The sequence below is a fragment of the Sapajus apella genome, unplaced genomic scaffold (genome assembly GCF_009761245.1).
Source record: "Sapajus apella isolate SASKATOON/1434 unplaced genomic scaffold, GSC_monkey_1.0 scaffold9, whole genome shotgun sequence".
Lineage (NCBI taxonomy): Eukaryota > Metazoa > Chordata > Mammalia > Primates > Cebidae > Sapajus > Sapajus apella.
Window position 1 is genome coordinate 41,536,322 of NW_022436949.1, and position 17,599 is coordinate 41,553,920.

The window sequence follows — 17,599 nt, forward strand, 5'->3', positions numbered from 1 at the left end:
TAGTTTCTTTATTCAGAATAAGGTTATTAGTATTTTCTGTTTGAACTGTGTTAGTTTTTACAAGTTATATCTTTGAAGGAATGTTTCCATTTCTTGACATTGCTGAATTTTTTGGCACAAGGTTCGTAATATTATTCTTCAATGTCTAAATGTCTAAAAGTATGTAAGATGATTCCTGCTGTTTCTAATATTAATAATTTGTATTTTCTTTTTTTTTCTGTTGATCATTGTAGACAGAGTTTGGTCAGTTTTTTTGGTCTTTTTAAGGAACCAACTTTGGGATTTGTTAATAATTTCTATGGTTTTTCTTTATTATTTAATTGATTTCTGCTCTTTAGTTCCTTAGACTTACTTTGGTTGTACTTCGTGCTGTTGCTAGCTTCTTAAGGTTGAATGTTCATTGATTTTAGGCCTTTCCTTTTTTAAATATAAGCATCTTAAGTTGCACCTTTCACATTTTGTTTTCATTATAACTTGTCTTGAAGTGTATTCTAATTTCCCTTCTGACTTCTGTGAGGCATGGATTATGTATATGTGTTCTAATTTTCAAATAATTGATGGTTTCCTAGGTACTTTATTTTGATTTTAATTCCACTGTGGTCAGAGAACATACTAGGTGTGATTTCCTTCTTTTAAATTTATTTAGGCTTGTTTTGTGGTCCAGCATGGTATCTAACTTGATTAATATTCTATGTACACTTGAAAAAAAGGTGTATTCTACAATTGTTAGGTGTGATATTTCTGTTAGTTTTTCCATCAGGTATGAGGGGAGAGTTAACATCTTTGATTATCTGTTGTGGAAATTGTGAACTCTCCTGTCTCTCTCTTTGATATTGTCAATATTTCCTTCATGCGTTTTGAAGCTCTGCTATTAGCAGCCTGTATACTTATGACTGTCAAGTGTTCTCCTGATGAATTTTTACGTTCATTGTTACTCAGTCTTCCTTTTATCACTGGCAGTACTCTTTCTTGAAGTTTTATATGATACTAATAGAATCATCTCTGCCTTCTTGATCTATTGCTTGCATGGTGTATCTGTCTTCATTTATTTACTTTCAGTGTCTTTGTGCCTTTATAAGTGTGTCTCTTGTAGACATCATATAGTTGGAACTTGCTGTTTTTATCAATTCTGATAATTATAATCTTTGTCCTTTGGAGTGTTTACTTGATCAGTATTGTGATTGCTGACAGGGTTGTATGTAGGTCTGCCATTTTACTATTGTTTTCTTTTTGTCCTTTTGCTTTTGAATTTTTGTTCCTCTCTTTCTGTTGTCATTTAGATTATTTGAATATTTCTAGTATCCCTCCTGGAGTGCAGTGGTTATTCACAGGTGTGATTATGGTGCATTGTAGTCTTAAACTCCTGGCCTCACATAGTCCTCCTGCTGCAGCCTCCCAAGCAGCTGCGACTACAGGTGCCTGTTCTGCACCCAACTGTAACCACTTTTTAAATAACTTCTAGTATTAATGTAATAGTTTCTAATTATTAGTTACCACTATAATTGGAATTAAAATATGTCTTCCTCCAGTTCTTGATTTATCAAGTTTAGGCAGTTTCCCTTGTCTACCTGCTATAGAAGAGGAAGAACTGAGTCGACCTTACTAGTTCCTTCTGTTCTTTCTCAACTTCAATTTTAGTATTTAATCTTTTGATTATATTTACAGCTTTAATGTGATATAGATGTTATAATATACCCAAGTCTCCTTCTTGCTCTGTCACTTTTAGATAGCATCTCTTGATTGTATACTACTGATAATAAGGAAATTAGTTTATTTCCATCTTATCTTTCAACGACATGTTAAGTATGTGTTAGTATACTTTTATAATGTTTGTAGTATTTAGATTCTTACCTCTATAGTTGTGGATAGTCAGGAAATGAAAGCCATTTAGTAGACTAATATATTATGAATATATAGCTTCAGGATCAAGTCATGTGTTTGAATCCTTAGAGAAGGAGATGTAATCATTTTACCAACCAGTGTCAGACACATGGAGTCACTTGTTCACAGATGGCCACACTTTTAGTATGCTTCTCATTTGGAGCAGGATTTTTTGGTAGCTTCACCCCAAGGTGGAGTTACTGTTTCTTTGCCAGAAGAAACCTATGCCTCTGTCTTACCAGGAACGTCTTGATATTTTAACGACAGTGTGTATGAATGAGATCTGCTCTCTGTGAAGATACTCTTTATGGGTTTGGTTTTTTTTTTTTTACTTTTTTTTTTCTTTTCTCTGTGAAGATATTCTTTAGTCCTGTAACTCCTGGCTGTGCCTGGCCTGCTGCACATCTTTGCCCAGAACTCCTTTCACTGTCTTTCTGGGTTTTTCTGTCTTCTTTTTAAAAATTTAGTCATGTCTTCATCTTTCTTGGATTCTTTTTTTATTTTGCTGAAAGTACATCCTCAAAATGTGGTATGAATGTGTCTGATGCCAGAAGGCAGTATTGCAGCTTCTCAGAAATTTGGAGGAAAAACAATATTTAACACAGACTTTTATGTATAGCAAACAATTAGAGTAAGGATTCAGTGCAATTGTTTAGAAGTTTTCCTTTTTCAGTGTTCTGGAGAACTGGAATCACCTGTGGTGTAAAAGTTTGGAAAAATCTCTGGAAAGACTGCTGCTTTACAGGAAGGTAGCTTAGTGACAGCTTTCTCTGTGAAAATGTTCTGTTTGGGCTTTGCTTTTTGAGCCAATGGTCTTTTTAACTTCTGGGTGGGACTGCTTTATGTTCATTTGTTCCCAGTTTGTTGTAGAGGTCTCGAGTGCCCTACGGGGCCCTCCACAGGCACATCTTTCATTCTGCTTACAGCCTGGTTCTTGGACCTCGGTGGGGGTTAATGCTACAGCCAGCGGCTCCAAATATAGGGGCCAGAGCCTGCCCAGCCATCCTGTAGTCATCTCATGGACTATCCTGACGGCTGCCTTATAGCTACTTCTGCTTGCCAAACTGAGGGTCCTCTGCCAAAAATAATGGCTTCTAGATCTGCTAGGACCTCTTATGGTGTGCGTGCACCATGGTTCTCTCTACTTAGGTTTATTACTAATATGCTTCCACTTCCTATCTTCCAGAAATTTATCAAAGTTGCTGGTCTGCTGTTGTCCTCAGTACTGCTATGGTTATATTACTTTTCGTCATTTTGGTGGGACGGAGCACGGACAAATGTGTGTGCATATGTCTCCCATCCGTAGCTGGTGATTTGCATTGGTCCTTAAGAATGTGAAGGGAATATATAGAAAAATGATTTGGGATAAAATTTTTTAGATTCAGAGGTTAGAAAATGAATTGGCTAATACGTAGCATGGTATCCAGGGCAGACATGTGTCTGGCTTATTCTACTTTTCATAGCTGTTTAGTTACGGTGATGGGATCAACATTATTGGGTGTGTGTGTGTGTTTTAAAATACTTTAAGTTCTGGGATACATGTGCAGAACATGCAGGTTTGTTACATAGGTATACATGTGCGATGGTGGTTTGCTGCACCCATCAACTCATCTACATTAGGTGTTTCTCCAGTGCTATCCCTCCCCTAGCTTCCCACCTGCTGACAGGCCTCAATGTGTGATGTTCCCCTGCCTGTGTCCATGTGTTCTCATTGTTCAACTCCCACTTAAGAGTGAGAACATGTGGTGTTTGGTTTTCTGTTCTTGTGTTAGTTTGCTGAGAATGATGGTTTCGAGCTTCATCCATGTCCCTGCAAAGGACATGAATTCATCCTTTTTTATGGCTGTGTATTCTATGGCGTATATGTGCCACATTTTCTTTATCTAGTCTATCATTGATGGGCACTTGGGTTGGTTCCAGGTCTTTGCTATTGTGAACAGTGCTGCAGTAAACATACATGTGCATGTGTCTTTGTAGTAGAGTGATTGATAATCTTTGGGTATACACCCAGTAATAGGATTGCTGGGTCAAATAGTATTTCTAGTTCTAGATCCCTGAGGAATCACCACACTGTCTTCCACAATGGTTTAACTAATTTATACTCCCACCAGCAGTGTAAAAGCATTCCTTTTTCTCCACATCCTCTCCAGCATCTGTTGTTTCCTGACTTTTTAGTGATTGCCATTCTAACTGGCATGAGATGTTGTCTCATTGTCGCTTTGATTTGCATTTCTCTAATGAACAGTGATGATGAGCTTTTTTTGTGTTTGTTGGCTGCATAATCTCTTCTTTTGAGAAGTGTCTGTTCATATCCTTCACCCACTTTTGGATGGGGTTGTTTTTTTCTTATAAATTCCTTGTATATTCTGGATATTAGCCCCTTGTCAGATGGATAGATTGCAAAAATTTTCTCCCATTCTGTAGGTTGTCTGTTCACTCTGATGATAGTTTCTTTTGCTGTGCAGAAGCTCTTTAGTTTATTAGATCCCATTTGTCAATTTTGGCTTTTGTTGCCATTGCTTTTGGTGTTTCAGTTATGAAATCTTTGCCCATGCCTATGTCCTGAATGGTATTGCCTAGGTTTTCTTCTAGGGTTTTTATGGTTTTAGGTCTTATGTTTAAATCTTTAATTCATCTTCATTTTTGTATAATGTGCAAGGAAGGCATCGAGTTTCACTTTTCTGCATGTGGCTCGCCAGTTTTTCCAAACCCATTGCTTGTTTTTGTCTGTTGGGTTTTTTTTTTTTTTTTTTTTTTTTAAAGATTCTCTTAAGCGTGTGGAATGTGAGAAAATAGAATTTAAAATGGTTTTTCTAGTTATGTCAGTGGGGAGTCTTACGTTATCCATACTTAAGTTTCTAATGGTTATCTGCAGTTATGTGAATATAGGAAGCAACCTGTAATTTCACATTTTTGTCTTACATTAGGAAAAATGTGTTCACCTTAAATTCTAATACAAGTATGATACAAAAGCTGCTTTGGGGAGATAATCTGAACATGTAAAAATGAAAACATGTTTTAAATGTAGAGTCTGTGCAAGTAGCAAAATTGTTTTTATTGAAACATTTTCCTATTGTATTCCTTCAAGGTATATTTCCTTATTAAGCTGTGTGTCATGCTGTGGGTGTTAATTGTAAAGTTAAACCTTACTAATATTTATGATGGTTGTTTTTATACTAAATTGGGAGAAGTTTTTGATGTGCCTGTGGGTTGGGCCACAGTAACATTTAATTTAATGTTGATGCACTGATGTGAGAACTCACTGTTAGGATAAAAGATCGAAGGGTCCCCCTTCCCCAGTGCCACAGGGCCAAAGGTGGTGGTGGTTCGTTTTTCTATGCAGTGTAGCCTGTCTAAATTTGTTAGTCTTGTTGTAGAACTTTTTCCTTAGTTCAGCTAAAGACTGGTTCCTTGTCACATAGCCACGAAAAATTAGGCTCACAGACAGTTTGAGGAGGTAAGGATTTATCAGGTGAAAAGAAAGAGTGGGAAATGGAGCCTCTCGCGGCCAGAGTCCCTGCTAGTATGCTTCCCACCTCACAGATTGAATCCCAGGTTCCACGCAGTAAGAGGAGGGGCCCGGCTCCTCCCCACTGCCAAGGGCCGCAGGAACTTCCTGAGGCTCCACTCCAGTGCACAGGCCTGTTGGAGTTTTTCCAGGCACCCCTTTGCAGCATTTGGCTGTCTCAGTCTTACTCTAATATCTTTCTCATTTTAATCTGTCCAAAGTGCCTTACATTTCCTCTATGTTTAGCTTTTGCCAAGATGAGTGTTCAGATGTCTTTTCTCCCAGTAAAATGCATTTTCATAAAAACTAGAGTTTGAACCCAGCAATCTATTATTAGAATTATCTATCCAGGGAGAACATTGAGAAAAATTTGAGTGGGGGCTTCCCTAGACTATCCCCAGATTTGGTGATCTGGCAAGAAGACACACAGAACTCAGCATATAGTTGTACTCAGGGTTCTCATTCCAGTGAAAAGGCGAAGTCAGCACAGGGAAAAGGTGCAAGACGGAAAATCTGGAGGAAAGCAGGCAGAAGATTGCAGGACTCCTCTCCCTGTGATGTCACAAAGGACAAGCTTACTTTTCCCAGCACTGAGAAACTCTACAAAGTATGAAATGTTGTCTACCAGGGAAGCTCATTAGAGACATTGCACCCAGAGTTTTTGTTGGGGCCTAGTCACTAGACACCTTCTGCCTGGCCTGCACCAAAATTCAAGACCCCAGAAGGAAAGATGTTTAGCATAATCTATATTTTTCATAGAAACAGTTTAGGCATGAGTCATTCTTAGCATGGAATGTTGGGAACACTCCTGAAATCCGGCTTCCCAGCTATCAGCAGTAAGCCAGCCTTGTCAGCAGGCTTTTGTAAGGATAGCAGTCTCAGGCCTGCTGCGTTGACTCTCTTCTCCATGATCTTAGATACCCAGGTGCCTTGTATTTTCTAACTATTTAAAATGCTGTGTATTAGCTGGGCGTGGTGGTACGTGCATTAGTCCCAGCTACTTCATGGGCCTGAGACAGAAGTATGGCTTGTGCCTGGGAGGTTGAGGCTGTAGTGAGCCGAAGTGATAGAGATCCTGTCTCTTAAAAATTAAAAAAACAAAAAACAACAACAAAAAAAGCACAAATAAAATGAAAGATGCAATGTGGATAGTCACCAGACTCCCTATACTGGGACTGTATGTGTTTTGCATTTTGATTGACACTTAGGTTTGTAGTAGTATTAAGGCCTGTGGGTTACTCAGTCATTCGGATTGTGGACAGTTCCTTCTGTTCCCTTTCCTTCTATAAATTTTTTTTTTCTAGCTTCCCATTGGCCAAACCCACCTCCTGCTCCCTTTCTAAACATCTAATTCTTTTGCACTGTTGTCAATCCATACCTGACCAGGACATTTTATCACTGTCTTTCTTTCCTGTGTAACAATTACTTCAGTCTTAGTGGTGGTAAAATTGCTCTGGATAAATTGCTGATATTAACATATTTACCCCGAGGGTATGGGGAGATAATGCAGGAGGGTGGGCAGGAAAACAGCAGTACATTTTGTTGAATGAGAATAATAAACTACCTAAACTCAGTCTTATTATGCCTTTTAAACTTTTTTGCTTTTTTTGAGATGGGAGTCTCACTCTGTCACCCAGGCTGGAGTGCAACTTCCACCCCCTGGGTTCAAGCGATTCTCCTGCCTCAGCCTCTGGAGTAGCTGGGACTACAGGCATGTGCCACCATGCCTGGCTAATATTTTTTTGTTTTTGTTTTCAGTAGAGACAGGTTTTGCTATGTTGGCCAGGCTGGTCTTGAACTCCTGACCTCGTGATCTGCCCACCTCAGCCTCTCAAAATGCTGGGATTACAGGCACAAGCCCCTGCACCCAGCCTCTTTTAAATATATATATTTTTAATCAAAGTTACTAAGGGGATGTCATTTAAGGTTTTTGGCAATAATGGCCAAAGAGTGAAAGGGTTGGGGGATGATAACTTTAGCATCAATTTTACAGGATAAGCAAAGGCAACAAATGATAATTTGCCTTAACAATATTATCTTAAACATATTTTGACAGCTATTCAGGATTATGAAACTGCACAGGAACACAATGAAAATGATCAGCAGATTCGAGAAGGTCTAGAGAAAGCACAAAGATTATTGAAACAGTCGCAGAAACGAGATTATTATAAAATCTTGGGAGTAAAAAGGTGAATTATTAATTTAAAATTTACTTTGCTATTTTTAATCAACTGTTTCAAAGGTAATCATTGCTTTTTTTTTCCTCTGATTCATTTTGTTATGTAATTTCAGTCATATGGATTAAACCCTAACAATCTTAACATTACAGAGCTATTCTGAGTGTGTTATAGGCAAGTTTCTTTGATAGACACCAATAATGCAACAACAGAGAATTAGTAGTTGGCGACAGAGATATGACACTGTAGCATGAATGGGTCCCAGGCCTAGATTTTTTAAGAAGGGTAAAGGGGTAGGAGTGAGCTTTCTTTTGGTGGGGATGGAGGAGGAGAGGGAATGGGGAAAGAAAAAGCCTTCTCTAGGCCTAAATATAAAGTAGTGCTTTCAGAATTAAGTCTGAAATTAAGATTTACCTTATATAAAAGTACATATTAAGTAAATGATATACCTCCCCGTAGTTAGCTAAGTGTAACAGCAATCTTTCAATCAAAATTTGGGATATTTGTGTTTACTATTAAGTAAGCTAATGTAGAAACATAATTGAAAGTGGGGTTCAGAGTCAAATAATCTTTTTAATGCCGAGAATTGAATTATGGTAGCTTGTAAATTCAGAAAGTTAAACAATTCATTGATGTACCTTTTTTAAAAAAAGGGAAAATTCTAAAGATCAGGAGTGATTTAGTCCAAGTAATCTTAGTGAGCAAGTACCCAAGCCTGATGTCAGCTATAATGATCATCGAGAACTGTGTGTGCAGATCCTTGGCCTATGAGACCATTGGAACTATTTTACAAAACCAGTTTGTTTATTGGCAGTAGGATCTTAATCAATTCTGATTCTTATGATAGTATGTTAGACACGTCTCGACTAATGATTATTTTCTTACCACCCCTCAGAAATGCCAAAAAGCAAGAAATCATTAAAGCATACCGAAAATTGGCACTGCAGTGGCACCCAGATAACTTCCAGAATGAAGAAGAAAAGAAAAAAGCTGAGAAAAAGTTCATTGATATAGCAGCTGCTAAAGAAGTCCTCTCTGATCCAGGTATTATTGGCCTTTATTCCTTTCACTCATCCTAGAGGTGGTGTTAGAAGTGAGGGTGGAGCAGGTGGTCAGTTCCCCATGTGGCGCTGTATAGGCAGTGACTGGTCCTGAACCCAGTTCCAGAATTGTAGTTTTATGCCTGCCCTTATCCAGCCCTCTTATGCTGGAGAGCCCCTCATTGCAGGGTACAGTGGAAAGACCATCAAACGTGGAATCAGAGGGCTTGAGTTTGAATCTTTTTTCTACTCAAACAACTTCTCAGAACTTTTTGGTCTCAGTTTTTTCAACATGGAGGGTAACAGTATCTCAGGTTTCTTCTAACCTCAGAGGTCAATGATGAATTCTCTCTACCAAGCTCACAGGAGCTGGATGAGGAAACCAGCTTGCCAGGCTGGATTGCACAGGGTAGAAGAGCAGATGTCTAGCCTAGGGCCTGCTTCACCCCATGTGTGTTCACCAGGAATCTTGGCCTAAATCAAATGATTGTTAGATTTACTGATTTATATGTGTGTTCTTTTTCTAAATATTTGCTTTTTGTAGAAGTGGGGTCTCGTTATGTTGTCCAGGCTGGTCTTTAACTCCTAGGCTCAAGTGATCTTCCCAACTCAGCCTCCCAAAGTTCTGAGATTACAGGTGTGAGCCTGTGCACCTGGCCACATGTATTCTTTTGCCATACAATAATATGGCCTGGAAATTTCATAACAGGGAGACAGGCTAAGCATTGAGGTAATATTGGACAATGCTTTGCTGTTGCCAGAGGGAATTTCATGTTAAGCTGACACTTACCGCTTTTTTGTGGCATTCCATGTCAGTGGGAGCAGAAGCTGTGATCTGAGCCAGACAAATGAAACAAAGAGACGAAAATGTTATGTTTATTTGTCAAATCTTTTTCTTGAGCACCTACTTATGGAATGGAATTGAAGGTAAATAATCCTTTATTTTCAAGTAATTTATAATCCAGGAAAGGAGACGGAAATGTACTTCCCTTATCAAATAGTGTAGGATACATACTGTCCTGTTACTTAGCAAATATTGAGTGCCTACAACCTGCCTTAAGCAGTTCAATCCTCTTAGTTTGTGCAGTGCACAGGTGTAGTAGTGTATCAGAGTGAGAGTCAGGATCTTCTTATGGGATGGGGACTCTTGATCTAAGCTTTAAGGTAGCAGGGAGCCAACCAAGGGGATGGGTGTGCCTGCACAGAGACATGCACTTAGGAAAGAGCTGCAGGTCCTTTTACTTAGCTCCTGTTCTTATGTTCAGGATGAACTCTCTTTTCTTTTAAAGACTTTAAAGTTTTTCTACTGTACATATATCAAAACACATGTATCATTATCACCCCCATCACTATGCAGAGTTTACTACTATTCTAAGAAGTGCTAACACCCTAGATGAATTTTGCCTGTGAGATATCAAAGATATGGGGCCTGAGTCTAAGTGCATTAGCTTTTATAAAACAAAGCTGAGTTTCAGATCAACCATAATACCTGCTTAGTTATTAACCCTCAGCATAAGAACCCTCCATTTTACTGGTGGGTTTCCTCCTCCTCATGTGTGGCTTCAGATTAACCTCCCAGAATGAAATAAACTGGCTTTTCTGTACGTATCTTTGAATGCCTAAAGGACAAGTTACTGTGAGACAGCAAAGTGGGTCTTGTGGTTATTTTTATATTTACATTTTTTCTGCATTCTCTATTTTCTATTTATCAAAAAAACCTAGCTATATGCTGAGTATTTTTTTAAGTTCAGTGGTACATGTGCAGGTTTGTTACATAGGTAAATGTGCATTATGGGGGTTTATTGTACAGATTATTTAACACCCAGGTATTAAGTCTAATACCCATTAGTTGTTTTTCCTGATCCGTTCCTACTTACAAGTGAGAACATGTGGTATTAGGTTTTCTGTTCCTGCATTAGTTTGCTAAGGATAATGGCCTCCAGCTCCATCCATGTCCCTGCAAAGGACATGGCCTTTTTCTTTTTTATGGGTGCATAGTATTCCACTGTGTATATGTACCACATTTTCTTTAGTCTACTGACAGGCGTTTAGGTTGATTCCATGCCTTTGCTGTTGTGAATAGAGGTGCAATAAACAGACATGTGCATGTGTCTTTATAATAGAACAATTTATATTCTTTTGGGTGCATACCTAGTAATGGGATTGCTGGGTTGAATGGTATTTCAGTCTTGAAGGAATTGCCACACCGTCTTCCACAATGGCTGAATGAATTTACACTTCCACCAATAGTGTATAAGCATTTCTTTTTCTCCACAACCTTGCCAGCATCTGTTGTTGTTGTTGTTGGTTTTTTTGACTTTCTGATTTGCATTTCTCTAATGATTAGTGATGTTGAGCTTTTTTTCCTATGATTGTTGGCTGCATGTATGTCTTCTCTTGAGAAGTGTCTGTTCATGTCCTTTGCCCACTTTTTAATGGGGTTGGTTTTTTCTTATAAATTTAAGTTCGTTGTAGAACTTTGTCAGCTGCATAGTTTGCAAAATTTTTCTCCCTTTCTGTAGGTTGTGTTTACTCTGCTGATGGTTTCTTTAGCTTTGCAGAAGTTCTTTAGTTTAATTACATCCCATAATTTTTGCTTTTGTTGCAGTTTAAGGATGGAAACGCCAAGAGCAATCTTTGCCCATATGTTCTGACTACTATTTGCCTTGGTTGTCTTCCAGGGTTTTTCTAATGGCTCTGAGGACATGAGCTCTTTCTTCCTATCCCTGCAGTATTCCTCTCTGTTGTCTTCTCCCATGTGTCTGCATTGGTCTTTTTCTGCTTAGGGCTCAGAGGCCCCGCCATTGGGGCACCAATTGCCTGGGAGGGAAAAGTGAGCCTCCTGGAGTTGTATGTTGTGGAGGCCCCTCTCCCCTCATGTCTGAGGAGCCTTAGTGCTGTTTGGATTAAACAGGCTCTATGGTGCCCTATTAGGTACTTGATGAAGTCATTGCTTTATAGACTATTTTGGGGATTAGGGTGGTGATCTGGCTGTTTCATTAGAAGACCAGACTTTTGGAAGTTTCTTTCTCTCAAATTACTTTTTTCTAAGTAATTTCATTGGGTAGTTACCAAGCTTGGGTAGCTTCTTCTGGGGTGAGATTTAGGGGCGTGAATTTCAGTGAATACCTATTTTCAACCCTGAACCTCACCCTTTTTGTGGCGAATTTCTACAGTCTGTTTCTTCTGGGTGGGAATGGGAGAGCCTGGATTTGAATGTCAGTCAGAGCACAACTCTTGATAACTGAAAAGTATGTAGCCCTTCAAACCCACCCATCCTCCTCTGCCCAGAGAAAATACTCCCCGTGCCACTGTACCTTAGTTATTACCTGGTTCTTAATTTGCTGATTTCTTTCTAGAAATGAGGAAGAAGTTTGATGACGGAGAAGATCCCCTGGATGCAGAGAGCCAGCAAGGAGGCGGCGGCAACCCTTTCCACAGAAGCTGGAACTCATGGCAAGGGTTCAATCCCTTCAGCTCAGGCGGACCATTTAGATTTAAATTCCACTTCAATTAAACCAACTGTTTTTCTGCTCTTCTTCCTTAATTTTTTAAAAGATTAAAAACAAACAAATCTTGTTTCGGGACCCTAATGAAAAGAAAATTCAAATATCTTTCAGTTTGTCCATGACCAAAGAGTTGCTTTAATAGGAAAAAATCTGTTCTTATCCCTGTTAGATTTATGGTTAATGGGTTTGCAGTGGGCAGGGAGGCAAGGAATGGTTCTGTTTCTGACAAAGCAGCCTGCATACATTTTATGCTGCCTGGAGGAAGTGGTCTGAGGCGGGTTCACCTGTGGAAGTGCCCAGGTATTCTGTGTTTTTCTACACTGGAGCTGAGATTCTTCTCCTCTTCACAGCCTTGCAGAGTAAGTCAGTGCTTACAAGTGTAGTTATGCGTCCGTATTCTTAAAGAGAATATGAACATTTTGAGCTGTACGTTCTTAGGGACAACTGTGCTTCGATGTGGTCAATCTAGTCACTTGCGAGTGGGAAATCTTTAGTATGCACGTGTTTATACCCCTCTGGTCTGTCAACATGGTTGTCACTGAAGGAGGAGCAAGAGACCATCTTTTAGGAATTCTGCCACCAAATGATAATATATCCAGGTTTAGACTTTGGATTAATGTTAAATGTACGTTTTTTTTTGATTCAATACCTGCAGAAGAATACTGAAACTTGAATTTATGACTATCTATGAACCCTTTTAATATTAAACAGAACAAATTAAAGCTATAGGTAAAGCAGGTTCAGATAAAATAGTGGTAGTATTTAAAATATTGCTCAAGTGCAGATTGAAATACTTTTTCAAGAACTGAAGTTCTGAGTTTTTATAGAGAATTTCGTGTAACAGGATTGGCTTAGAAACATAAAGTTGCTCGGTCAACATAAACACAGAATGCGATTCCCACTTTTAAGTAAAGACGGTGGGGCAGCTTCTTTCTCCTTCTTTTATATCAAAGCTTGACCTTATTTTAAAGTGCTGTGGTCCCCCATGTGGACCTGTCTGGTGGTATGTGGTAAGCAGCAGACCTGCCCTCCTACCAGATCTTGATGCCTCTAGATGTTCTCCTGCCTACAAGAAAATACAGGCCTGCAAGTTTAGTCAGGTCTGTCTGTATTTTCACTATTGTTTCATTTAATAAAATGGCATCTCCTCTTGAGATATTCTTCTTACCTTTTAAGAAGATAACTATTTAAGAAATGAACTAGTCTGTCTTTGTATACTGAATACTTCTTCCCTAAAAAATGTTACTTTAATCAAGAATACTGAATATTTGTGGAATTATTGATGCTGCATTTGAAAGCTGAGGGAATTACTTTAGATAGGAATTCTCACCTTGAAATCAGGCATTTTAATTCACTGTGGGAGGCATCCTGACCATGGACATACATAACAGCAGAGCACAAATTATATTTCATCTGTAGTCATATCCTGAAACATATGTGGACAAAATTTTTAAGTGAGAGAAACCACATAGTTAAATTGAGGAAAACACTTAAGTGCTTTCTGCATCTATTTTGGAGTCTATTTCTTTACCAACTAACAATGCATTTGGAAAACTAGGAACTCCTTGCAGCTTTCATTTTGCTTTAATGCTTCAGTTTAAGCCAGTATAAAAATAATTTCCAAGGTGTTTCTGTCTATTCTTTAACTGATCTCACTACTGGCTATATCAGCAATATCTTTTTCAATCTGGCTCCTTTTGTATATGGTATCACTGTGACCTCTGAAATATAGTGATGGCTTTTACCTACTTTGAAAAGTAAGAATTTTCACATAAAATCAGAAGAAAAGGAAATAAATCACTTGCCCTTCCACTTGGAGAGCATGACAGCTGCCAACAGCAAGGGGTCCAGGGCCACACAGGAGATGTGTCCACGGCCGGGCCGCCTCCCACCTGCTGCCCAGAGGCTTATTTGCATTTTCATTTTTCTCCACTTGTAACAACCATAGTTTCAGCTCCTAAATTCTTATCATGGATTTAACTTAGTTATCATAACTGATGTGCAGATTTACTTGCCTGTTTTCAGTGAAGAGAGAGCAGCAGCTCTGGTGCCACATGCCAGCGCCATGGAGGGAAATGAATTCTCTGCAATGTGTTGTTTCGCTGATTCATGAAGAAAGTAACAACCGTCAAGTTCCAGTCTTGACAGGCATCGGCAATTTTCTCTCCCAAATGGAAAGACGGTCACTGCTCGCTTCCCTTAAAGTGTGACTGAGAAAAAGCCTGGATATGTAAAGAGATCATCATTCCCCCTGCCTGTCTGGCATAGGGTGTCATGATGCATTGTAAAACCGTACTACTGAAAAGGCATTTTCCTTTTTTGAAGAGGGCTACTTTTATTTTCCCTTGGGAACTGCAGGTGCCAGGTAACCTTTATGGCTCTTTCAGGAAAAGTCAAATCAGAGAGTGAGGTACCCTAGCTTTAGTTTTGTTAGTCTGCTCCTACCTTCTTTCCTTTTTGGTGAGCTCCATGAGTGGAGTTATCAGTGGTCTGTACTTTGTGGGTATTTTGCCCAGCACGAAGTATTAGACACATCAGTCTAGAAGCATTGTGAAAAAGTTCCAAAAAGGAGAGGATTAAATTTGATTCCTCAGTTCTGAACGTTTGTGCTTTCTTACCATATTGAATAGATGAAAACTTGAAAAAAATTTTGATAGTTGACTAATGGGAATTGGATGTAACATACTACTAATTCTACAGTGTCTCTCTTTAGTCAGTATTAAAAATCCTTTTTAAAGTATTGGTATGAAAACAGATTTGTGTTGCCCTGATAATGGAATTTTAAAACTACCCACAGTGTAAGGGAAAAACATAACTGGGTAAAAAAGGCAGCCAATAAAACCACAATTTGAAATTAATACCATTTTCTACTCACAATGGATGATGAAAAATTTTACCTTTAAAGGCATGTAATGGGTCAGAAGTTGTCTGTAACATTTACCGTGAAAAAATGACATGAGATGTGTAAGTTAAAAATGGCTCCTTGGTGAGGTCTGTCTGGGAGCCGACTGCCTTACAGATACAGGGTACTGGTAATGGGTCTTCCCAAGTTTTCAGCAATGGTATAACCTAGAGAAGTTCATGCAACTTTGTTGAATGTAGTTGACTTTTAAGATTTGTAAAAGAAGGTAGAAGGCAAATGTTAATTTGCCAACAACTAATATCCTTTTCTAAATCAGATCATTCCTTTGTTTGTGTTAAGTTTATCCTGTAATTTCAAGTGACGTTAAAAGGTGGGATTATTTGGGGTTTTTTTGTTTACAGATGATCTCATTTGCTGAATGATTTAAGAGTAAAATTAGCCACTGCGTGGCTTTGTGTATAGTGACTGGTTTTGTTGGACTCATCTGTGGCTGAAACACTTCCCTGCAGTGGAAAGCCGAGCAAGGAGGAGGTAAACATTGGAGATGTTTGTTAAAATATTACTCTTACCATGAATGAGAAAAGACTAAGTAACTTAATCCATCTCAATTTAGTGTTTTAATAAAAAAGGAACCTAATATTTGAAATGGGTCTCAGACATGTCTACAAATATGGGTACTATTTTTATGCCCGTGTATTTTCACATTTAATAAAAATATTTATGGTCATATCAGTATTTCCTTGCTTTTGATTCATTTTTGTCATCTTTGAAAATAAAACTCTTAAAGTCCATCTTAGAAGTCTATTTCCAACTTTGCTTCACGCAAAGTCAGTGACTGAGGTGACAAAAGGGCTCTTCGTTTACACAAGTTGACAGTGAAAGTCAGAGCACACAAAGCAGAAAAGACTCAAATCTCTTAACCCCCAAAAGTCCTAGGACTTAAAAAGTGGACAGTTCTTCAGTACTATTAAAATATAACACCGAAATTGGCTTTGTCTGAAGATTTCCTCTTTTATATCCTATTTGCACATTCCTGTTAAGGCCCTAAGTTGGGAGGGAGGACACTGTAGCCTATCTCAATCAAATGTCCAACTACAAACAAAAGGAACTGTCTTCTCAGTTAATGTATTCTGCAGCTCTTAAGATTCAAGGAGAGCTAGGATCTATAAATGTGTATAGAACTTTTCCAGAAAGCTCAAAGCTTCCAAATTCCTAATCCTCGTGACATTGGGGCATCATATGAGCAGCCAGCCTGAGTCTGAAGATAAACAGCATGAACACGTGCAGCAGGCATGAGGGCTGCAGGGAGACTGCGAGAGGAAGGGAGGTCCAAGTCCTCTTCCCGGAGCCTCAGGAGCTCTCACTGAGCAGGCACCAAGCCCGCTCCCCTACCCCCAGGCCCAAATTGGTGCCTCATGATCTTTTTTTTTAAAAAAATTAATCTTAATGCCAGCTTACAGTTCACACCTCAAAGACCCTGAACTCTGCAAACCCTTTTATGCTGAGCAAATCCTTTGGGAATGCCTCTATGATAAAAAGAAGCTTAATATGCATATTAATTTATTACCTTATACTAGGATTCTGTTTCTAATAAATCATACAGCAGACAACTCAGGTTGCATGTCTGTTTTGAACACATTTCCAGCCCTCACTCAGGTCCATTTTCCCTAAGCAACCCTCTGACAGATAATCCCAGGGACTGGGCAGCTGTGACTTGGTAGAGCCTGGGAACATTAGTGCTAAGGAAGTTCTGAGGAAATCAGAATTGAACATATTTAAAAAGCATAAGGGAGAAACTATTGCTTGTAGCATTTCTGAGTGGATTTCATACTGTTCTAATTCTTCTTGGCATTTATATACTTCCTTGTATTACAGATTTATATAGGTATATCTTTGTGTACAGTGTGCCATTTGTAGGTACAGTTAAAAAGGATTTTTTCTTCTTATACTAGTTTCCCTAAATAGATGTAATTTTGTTCCCAAGTATGAAGATGCTTTACCTCTAAAGAATTATCCTTGTAACAGATACTTTAGAGCTAAAGCATCTTTATACTTAATAGCAAAATTACATCTATTTAGGGAAACCGGTATAAGAAGGAAAAATTCTCTCTAAAGTGTCTGCTAAAAGGATAATTCTTGGGCTGGGCGTGGTGGCTCACGCCTGTAATCCCAGCATTTTGAACCCAGGAGGTGTAAGTTGCAGTGAGCCAAGATCATGCCACTGCACTTCAGCCTGGGTGACAGTAAGACTCCGTATAAAAAAAAATGATTAATTCTTTTAACAAATTATGTACATTTCACTGTGTCAGGTTTTCTTAGGATTTTATTAATACCCTGTTCACTTCATATATACCTCCTATTGCACTATTTTTGTTTCCTGCAATGTTTGTGGCTTTGTTACCTCAAGTTAAAGTAGAAAGACTTCACTCTATGGTTGTTTAATGTTTGTGCAAACAAAATAGCATCTGTTCCTCCTACTGAATGCAGAAACTTAAGCAACTGTAGAATGGAGGGAGGGCTCTCCCTGTAGAACAGGGCCTCAGATTAGGAAATTTATTATGGGTGTTGTGCAATTAAAAAAAGCACTAGCAAATCTAGAACTTTTGCCCAAAAAGTTAGTA

General features: G+C 38.7%; 1 protein-coding gene across 1 annotated transcript in view; it reads left to right on the forward strand.

The window, feature by feature from the left end:
- The window catches only part of DNAJC3 (DnaJ heat shock protein family (Hsp40) member C3), a 90,324-nt gene extending 74,611 nt beyond the window's left edge, over positions 1–15,713 (forward strand). The window contains exons 10-12 of the mRNA XM_032277499.1: positions 7,446–7,578; positions 8,462–8,610; positions 11,966–15,713. Coding sequence (XP_032133390.1) covers positions 7,446–7,578; positions 8,462–8,610; positions 11,966–12,123 — 440 coding nt within the window. The 3' untranslated portion in view covers positions 12,124–15,713. The remainder of the gene's footprint in view (positions 1–7,445; positions 7,579–8,461; positions 8,611–11,965) is intronic.
- Positions 15,714–17,599: the final 1,886 nt, after the last annotated feature.